The sequence below is a fragment of the Plasmopara halstedii genome (assembly GCF_900000015.1).
Source record: "Plasmopara halstedii genome assembly, contig: Scaffold_20, whole genome shotgun sequence".
Taxonomy (NCBI): domain Eukaryota; phylum Oomycota; class Peronosporomycetes; order Peronosporales; family Peronosporaceae; genus Plasmopara; species Plasmopara halstedii.
In genome coordinates, this window is record NW_020186941.1 from 63896 (window position 1) to 72903 (window position 9008).

The following is a 9008-nucleotide window of genomic DNA, read 5'->3' on the forward strand; positions in this document are numbered from 1 at the left end:
CGAACAACAAATCCCGTTGAATTGCTCACATGTTTGTGCTCCACCACACAACAGAAGGGAGTATCACCTTTGTAGTCAGTTGTACACACTCATTCACAACCCGAATCAACCACTGTATTAGCGGAAGTATTGGTGCTCTTGATTTCTTCGACTTTCCATTACACACATGTCGACAGCATTCCTCTGTTTGGAAGGGGGCAACAATCGGTATCGCTCCCCAAAACTCTTTCCGTTGTGCAAATCGCCAAGCTTACCGACGATTACTTCGTTTTCAAGTCCGGGCACCACTTGTTTATCGACACACTTCCTGAGGGACCACCCGTGGCCACTTCATATGACACCGTATCTTTCCTAACCTGGGGAATGTCGATTGCGTGACATATATCAATGAAGTGCGGGTCAATTCCAGTAGCATACGACTGCCTAGCGCTTGAGCGCTTTTTCTATTGCTTAGTGAAAGTGGGTTTATTACTCCTAAGAGTCTCACCTACGCCTGAAAATCCCAATCGTGTAGGACCGCCATTTGATCCATGGCTTATGCATTTCAAGCCAAGGTCATGCCGTTTGTCCATCTCAAAGACTGTAAATATTTCCTACAGTTGAAGTCTTCAAACTTCGCTTCAACGTAATTTTCTTCATGGTAACCACCACACCGGTGGCCAACTTCATTGAGATAAAGTCGTTGCTACTATATAGTGCTCCGACACCACTTCAGTTGTCATAGTCACACTTTGCTCCCGCGCATTTTTACGCGACGCGCCGGAGTCAATTAAGATTTCAAATGGACAACCGCAACCCTTCACACTCGTTGTAACCGAAAAGAGACCACCCCGACTCGTGTCGTTAACGAAGGACAGCGTTTTTTCAGGGGCTGAGTGATTCTATCACCACACTCACAGTTTATAATTGCTCGTCCTACGTCTACTAAGTATTGGCTTTTCCCGAACGCCTCGTGAATTTTAGTGCCACATGACTCGAGACCCTTCCGATGAGAATGGTATTGATAGGTTTGTCTCTCACGTGGACAATCACGGCGGAGGTGATCGAATTGTTGACATCCGTAACAGCGACCTTACTGCCTACGGACAGTCGCCGCGCCATGGTCGATTGATTACGGAATGTCGGTAGCAGCAGTTACTGCTTCCATCCGGTCGACCGAATTGACCACATGCTTGACGCCGACAGCAGTCCTCACAAAATCCACTTATAACTGCATCTTCCAGAGTCGTCGGGCTCTAGAGGAAGACTTCATTCTTGGAAGGGCCATAAGTGAGTCCGTCTATGAACACGGTGACCATCACTGCTTGGTTTCACTCACCATGCTGTCATGAAGCTCATGAAGCTTCTGCGCGTGGTCGTACGACTACCGTTGTCTCAACGGCATGACAGAAAATTTGAACGCTGTCGAAAAGCCACATTCGATGAAAGAAACATAGATTATTTTTTAAGCTTCCATGTGGTAAATTAGCCAATGCGGTTGACTTCCCACGTCATCGCCCAATCCTCCACACTGCCATCCAAATGCAACACGGCAAAGGCTGCTTAACTACGGTCATCATATATTTAAGCTATCGTAAATCGATGTTCATGTCTTGCTGCCGGAACGCACAATTTTTATCTTGGTTTTTGTGAAAGCCTTTCACCTTTATTTTCACGGGACGTCCCTGTGTGTGTACCGGCAGAGTCGCCACATTTTGTGGAGGGGGAGACAGAACCGGCATGTTTCGCGATAAAATCGCAACAATACTTGCTTATACGCAGAAAAATTTGTAAGCGTTGAGTTGTCGCTTCTTGATTCAAATGGGGCATATCACAGACCGCATGATCTCCGATTAAGGCTCGCAACTCCACCACAAACTCCCACAGCGAGTGTGCAAGGAAAAAATATACCTTCTTATAATCCGAGAACAACCAACGCCTGTGGTGCCCACATTATCTGTTGATCGAATATAATCCATAGAAGTAGTCGGCATAAAATGAATACAATTGCAACCAAGTGTAAGGAAAATTGCCCGTCCGTGTACACACACTTTTGTGAGGAAGGCGTTGGTCAACTGAGATGTCTCACTGCGTGTTCCTCGCTTCTCGCGGGCCATTGGCTTGCATAGAAAGAAGGAAAGGTAAAGTATCATTTATTATTATAAGAAATAGGTTTTTAACCTCCCTAAATTGACATTTAGTCCCATTTCGGATATGATGGGACTGAAAAGAACATACAACTATGCAGGAAGTACATAATGTTAGACGCACAAGTATGTGGTCCACACAACATGTGTAATGGGACCTAGCTCATTACAGCCATCAGTCTCTAAGAATGCTTCTTCGCAAACGAGAAAGTAAATCGTTGACTAAGTAACGAGCTTTCCTTATAATAATAAACGTTTCCTTCGGTGAATATAATTTGCAGTGTGGTAGTGGAATCCAGTAGTTATAAGACGTTAAGGTCGATAATCCGAAGTATCATCTTTCCAAAATGACCGATTTGAACTTCAAGCAACAAGTCTAAACATAGTAGGAATATTAGCCTACACCGGAGCTCAAAGTACTGCTGAGATACGCTCGAGCAAAGCAGAATGATTTTTAGTACAGTGAAAGCTGTGAGCGAAGCTTACAAAATTTTATTCACGCAGGAGAAGCATGCGAAAAGATGCGGATAGCCTTATGGTGAATAACAATGTTTGGTACGCCGATCCTATGACGAGGATGTCAGCCTAAGTAATGGCTATCGCGACGGACTATATTCGTCAGCGACAAAAGTCGCGCACTTTGTGTAATCTACTGATATTGAGATAGGAGACAGGAATTCAGAAAGATACGTCGGTGAGGCGGCGTAATAATCCCAACATGGCGCGAACGTGTGATAAATGCGAAGAGATAGGTGTCGAAAAGTGGGTTGTCAAACCAAGGTTATTTAAGATCGAATGTTTGCATCGCATGCTGTAACATAAATGTTTTCAACATCGTATAGGATGTATTGTATGCGTACAGGGACACCGTACTGTTATTCAATCTAAAATAGATCCTCACATTGCATACAAAAAAGTACGTTTATGTAATGTACCGTCATGTATTGGCTATGTGCTGCCTATTACAGGGTAGATAATATTTAGTCTTGAGAAGAGAGTATCTAGCACTAGAGCTCGTGACCACGTAGTGTTCTTTAAGGAGCCTGATAGTACTTCACGAGGTGTTAACGCATCATGAACAGATCCAAAACACGCGCAAAAATTAAAATGTACTAACACGGGACAAATATTGTCATGCTTGGCCAAAGTTTTTATCTCAGAAGTGAAGCAGATATATTTTGGTTTTTACAGTGGCCAGTTCAGCTTACTAAGAATCGGATTTGTACTCATACGTTTGAAATAATTTATCTAGTATTTGGTGAAGGTACGCTTTGCCAATAGAGAAGGCCGTTTCATTAGCCTAGCTAGTAATAGTTGTTAAATTGATGATGCTGAGGACTCAAATTTTTGTATTGATAACAAAGTCAAAATTTCTCAACTCTTTTGAGTTCGTTAATAATTTGACAATGCAGAGCTAGACTGAACTTTCCACCCAAGTAATTTACTCGCCCTATTCTGTGCGCTTCACGACAAAGAAGAGGAATGAACCTTAGTGCATACGGAGATCCCAACACCAGGAGACACAAAACCCCGAGAGCGGGAAAGAATAATGTTCAAATGTAAGCTTCATCAACATTGAAATTTCATAAGTCAAAGTGTAGTGCGTTCGTCAGTCTTTGATGTTTGATTTTCACAGTCGCTTCAAGCACTGAGTTATGTGTACAAAGTCACCTTCAACAGTCGCACTGAATATTACACATCTTATCCATTACTACATTCCATGCGCAGTGCGAAACTCTTGGGCATGTGCGAATTACGTTGCATTTTGATGCGGAACACTGACCAACCCTGTAATGTCATTAGCATAGCTGAGAGTATTATGATTAATATCACGAGTCTTCATTAAAAAGTGTGGCTGGCAACGCAAAGATGACACAATAGAGGCTCAGTAAATAAAGCGGAAATCCCTGGTGAAATGGATTGTCTTGTCGAGCTCCTGCTTTCAAATTAATTGCTATTGATTAGGACATGGTTGTATAAAACCTTACAACAAAAGACCTTGCCAATTTTTACAATATCAAAGAACAATGTCCAATACTTGTCATCTGACACTGCTAAAAGCCTTTACAATGTCGAGGTAAATGGCGTCAGCAGACTTTAAGATACACAAATGATTCTGGAATGTTGAAAGTCCAAGAAATATCTTGATGCATAGTGAGTCTCATGACCGGGTATAAGCCAAACTGCATGTCGCCTAAAAGCTCAGATAAGACTTGGTTACGTATGCATTCTTTTGGTCCATGTATGGCATCGTTTTATCAAAATGTGAGAGGATGATGAATCTTTCGATTTGAGTGGCTGTACTTTTAGGGAGCAGAGAGAGATTAACACGACTATAAAACTTTTCATACATCCATATCAAAATTGGGGAGGCACAAACTAGCTCTGAAGCTTGCGCACAATTTAAAGGGAAAACTGGTAACAGTTAGTTGGTTAGCCATTTTTTCACCCGCACCGTGTGCTTGATGGCATAGTAGTAAAATATTAGCTACAAGCGGTGCGTCTTATGATGAAGATTGTAACGAAGTCAGCCTCCAACTGCTGTGCTGCAAAACTTGGCTGTACTTTGCTCAAATCGAATTTCTTAGTAGTAATATTGAGATTTCTTGAATTGGACTGGACTGATATACCCAAATATTATGTCCCCGGTGAGTTGACAGCACGACGTCTGAGTCCCTCGAGATTTCTGAAAGATAGGGCCTAAGTTCTACTGAGGTTGGAATATGAAAAGCTGTTTTAGATGCATTCGCATCCAGGTCAAGCTTTGAGACACAATTACGTTATCACCGTACTTGAGTAAATAAAAGCTTGGCGAACTTCTTGATAGTGTAATTGGTTGGTGTCGTTGGGTTCCAATTAGCGTTCGTTTCTTTGAAAAGCAAGTCGAACACGGCGACACTGAGCAGCCTTTATGGATTTTCTCTAGGTATTCCTTGCTTAAAAATATGATCCCGGTGCTTGTGTTCATTGAGAAGATATACTAAGACCATAGTGCGCAATAGTCACATAAGTTGACATCAAGTCTGATGTCTTCAACCTGTAAAGGCCGTGGTGAACATTTAAATGATGCTTTTGCCTGACGAATAGGGTATGAAAAAACAGCAATTCAACAGCAAAGCGAACACCAAGACCAAGTCATGCGCTTGAAACGTGACCAGTCAAGCAAATGAAAATATTGTTATAGTCTTCACTTACGAGGCAAAAGTCGATTCCGTTGGGCCTGTGCATCCATAGTAGAAAATTTTCAAAGACGTCAAAATACGAAAAACAGAGCAATCCTCCAGTCAGGAAGATCGGTCTTCCATTATCATAGTTTTTGCGAAACAGCCTGGCTTGGCCCGGTAACGGGTGCAAGACAACTTTATATCACCTTTAACCGAGTGATAAGCTGAGCCGTCAAAATCGCGTGGTAAATTTAAGGGCGGTTGCTACATGTAGCTATTTCAAAGAACGTGGTCGATGGCGTGTCGTTGCACGATGTCTTGAAAATTATTCCCCGCTAAAAGTTATTGCGACTCTGGTATATATTTGGGTGCTGGTCGGATCGGTGAACGAAAACGTTTGAGTTAGCCCTATGAACAAAACAGTTGTTGCTTGTCGATATATTAGAACTTGATAGTTTGGCTCAATTGAAAGCAGCGAGAGAAGAAATCTTGATATAGCTCGAGCTTGGTCAATTGGGGATTGATACAACCTTCATATTTTCGACTTAAAAGTGAAGCTAGGAGTTACTTGTCTAGTAAAGGACCTTGAGCCTTACAAACCAGAATTTCTGAAACGGTGAAACAGGCTTGTATTGCGGCAGGGCTTTGACAAACGTGTTAAAATCGAGCAGTCACAATGTGCGGTTCGTTGAAAGAGAAAGAGTTAAACTGAAGAAATACTACGGAATCTTATCAGCTAAAGCTATTACCTTGACTGGGTCAAGGTACACCGTCGGAGCTATGATGTGGATAACTGCGTCACAAGAAGATAGTACCAAAAACGCTTCGACTGCGATCGACGGTACTGGCTTGCCATGTAAAACATAGAATGTAGCATCTTGTCGATTGGCCCTGTGTCGTGATGAAGTTCAGGCATTTCTTAGCGTTTAAATTTTTCTTAAGGCAGAAAACAAATGTGTCAACTTTCACTTCGAACGATTGAGCTTTAAGCATAAGTCATAGGGTAGTCTCAGAGGGGTCAGCTTTCAAATTTTTCACGGAGTTAAAAAAAACGCCCTAATTATGGATCCGACTTCTTTATAATGGTTTCGGGGTAACCAAAGCCATGTATGTCGGAACACCTTGATAGGGTGGAATTGGTTCCAGCACAACATCGTTGTCCTCTTAGTGATAGAGTGTCATGTCAAATTACCAATGCGGCAAATTAGGTATGGTCTACAGACCACAACAGAATACGAGAATTATACCCTAAAATATATTGGGCTCAAGTTGAGTGGCTCAATTCCCGACCCTAATACTCAATATATCTCACAGAGATTGGATTGGCAATAGCAAAAGGCTCGATGAATTTTGGCCGCTTTCGACCATACTGAGACGAGAATGGGTGGTTATACGGTAAAGTTTCTAGTTTATTCGTTAAGTCGGAATTATTTTTAAGACTGGCTTGGTGTTGTGAGGAGTCGCCATTACAGTCAACGTAGACTGATGGGTCGTTTAAAGTTGGCTTTGCGTCTTTAAGCAGGCATCTTTCTCTTTGTTGATGGCTGGATTGCCTATTGTGCCTGTCTAAAGTAAGCTCATTTAACCGTATAACCCTCAAACGCTGAGATGGATTACCAACGATAGCTTCGAATATCAAAGAAATAGTCTCCGATGTTCGACTGCATTCGAAAGTTAGCCAAGTGTCCTTAAGCTCTTTTGCTCAACAACATAAATTGCCGTTTCTCAAAATATGGCACTCATTACTATGTGGATTCGGTTCGACTCCCTGATGAAGTAACCGGTTGCGCGATTTTCGACTGGTTTGAGTTTCATGGGGCACTCCACACGTGTATGTTACTAATCAAAACACACAATCGTCTTGATGACATAATTCTCCATTCATGCTTCGTCAGCTAAAAGGACACGATGTTACCAAATCACCCCACCCAACCATTCCTCTGCACCAAGAAGAAAGGGCAGCAAAAAAACGTGAGCCCCGACATCAGGGATGATAGCTAAAATTCTGCAGAAGCCAGCTTTGATGTGTGCCTATGTGGCTGTAACGAATATGTCTGGGGTGAATACATTTGCATTTGAAACTACATGAAACAGATTTGTGAAAAGACGCTGTTATATCTGATTGTTAATGTGGATAGCAGTTTTAAAATCGAACAATAAAAAAAAGATTTTGATGCAAATCCCTTTATATGTTTATACACTTTTCATTTTGCCAAATACCCCCACAAGTCTTTTTCTTACACATAACAGCGCGAGCTAGTAAAAGAAAGTTGGTTCTATTACTGCGGTGGTCAGTTCCTCCAAAAACCCGCTAAATGTTTCCCACGTACTACTGCTGAAATGATCAAAATGCGGTGAAGTTTATCAATGCGGCCGGTGAAGGAGTGCATCGAAACTTGAAGAGGCTCATTTGTTTTTACAGATTGTCGGTGGCGGACCAAAATGTGTAGTTGTTCAGGTGAAATAAACATATTTTCCTGCATAATTTTTCTCTTTCACTTGCATGCAAATATAGTATGTGATTTTTTTTTTTACTGGAAGTTTGTAAAGCTTGAGGCTCAAACCTTGGCAAAGTGGGTAACTGACTGCATTAAAGTGCAAACTCAAATTATGATGGACAATAATATATTGAGCGCTTAAACTTTTAGCCACGCAAGATCAGTGTACCTTAACACACAGAGTATTGCGGTTGTAGTCTTTTGTATAAGAAATCAATCTCGTAATCTCCGAAACAGAGATCCTCATTTTTACTTTATCATGACGCAATGTGCTCGAAATCAGAAAAAATTAAGATTCTAGAAAAAAGACGCATATACCTCGGTGGAGTTAATGCAGTAAGTAAAGGCACGGAATGCCTAGTAAACATAAAGCAGCAAAAACCGTTAGAGCACGAAAAGTTTGAAAGCGGGAGAGACCAAAGAAAGCCAAAAGGTGCGAGGAAACGGTGCACAGGCGGAGTCTGAGCTCTATCGCAACGGAGGCCTCAGGTTAAGTATTTTTGCGGGAGAATGCAAATTGCGAGCCATGGAGGTATTGGCTCCGCTCCATGTCGGAGCGCACGAACCCAACATTTGTGAGTTTGTTAACGCAGACTCTGAGAGTCAAATCTCGTTATGTCGGAAGCGCAATTCAGCCTCGTTGCGAGGTCGTGTGGCAAACCAGACCAGTGAGATGAACGATAGCCTGACATGTTCTTGCCACCCACCACGCAGGCTGCGCATGGCCAGTATATTATTGTAGTAACTGTAATACATATGATGAGATTTGTTGAGCAAAGCATTCTGTAATCACCAAGCTAGTGACATGCGAACTGGACTAGAACAGTGTCCCCACGACTGCAATATCTGGCTTTGTCACTAAATACGTTGTACACTACTGACTTTTTGATACAATGCATACACCGGGCCCTGTTTAACGGACAGTACACGTGGAAATCGAGAAAAGCATCAATAACTTTACCTCTGTATAATTGAAAACTAGAAGAAGATCAAGGACTTAGATGTACAGTAGCTTAGTCCGCCATTAATCTACTTCGAGGCTTCTTTATTCCACAATTGTGACTGCTGTAAGTCGCAAATTACCTCCATTGTAGCTGTGCTAATGTGAACGTATGTACCCAAGGACTAATCCTATTCGTCTTCTTCGAGCGGCTATCAGTAGAGCTTTGAGGGTGGTGATCTCCCTATCGACTCTACCCAACCTAAATTTTCGAGTACTT

General features: G+C 42.1%; 3 protein-coding genes across 3 annotated transcripts; all 3 read right to left on the minus strand.

Moving 5' to 3' along the window:
• Window positions 1-4011: 4011 nt before the first annotated feature.
• PHALS_03181 (uncharacterized protein) lies at window positions 4012-4279 on the minus strand (the record flags this gene model as incomplete). The annotated part of the gene is made up of 3 exons (XM_024720889.1): window positions 4012-4062; window positions 4125-4188; window positions 4233-4279. 3 exons carry the CDS (start codon window positions 4277-4279, stop codon window positions 4012-4014), a joined length of 162 nt encoding a protein of 53 aa, XP_024571580.1.
• Window positions 4280-7483: 3204 nt separating this feature from the next.
• On the minus strand, window positions 7484-7773 carry PHALS_03182 (uncharacterized protein; the record flags this gene model as incomplete). The annotated part of the gene is made up of 2 exons (XM_024721000.1): window positions 7484-7546; window positions 7621-7773. 2 exons carry the CDS (start codon window positions 7771-7773, stop codon window positions 7484-7486), a joined length of 216 nt encoding a protein of 71 aa, XP_024571581.1.
• Window positions 7774-8585: 812 nt separating this feature from the next.
• PHALS_03183 (uncharacterized protein) lies at window positions 8586-8877 on the minus strand (the record flags this gene model as incomplete). The annotated part of the gene is made up of 2 exons (XM_024721111.1): window positions 8586-8751; window positions 8822-8877. 2 exons carry the CDS (start codon window positions 8875-8877, stop codon window positions 8586-8588), a joined length of 222 nt encoding a protein of 73 aa, XP_024571582.1.
• Between the last annotated feature and the right edge of the window lie 131 nt (window positions 8878-9008).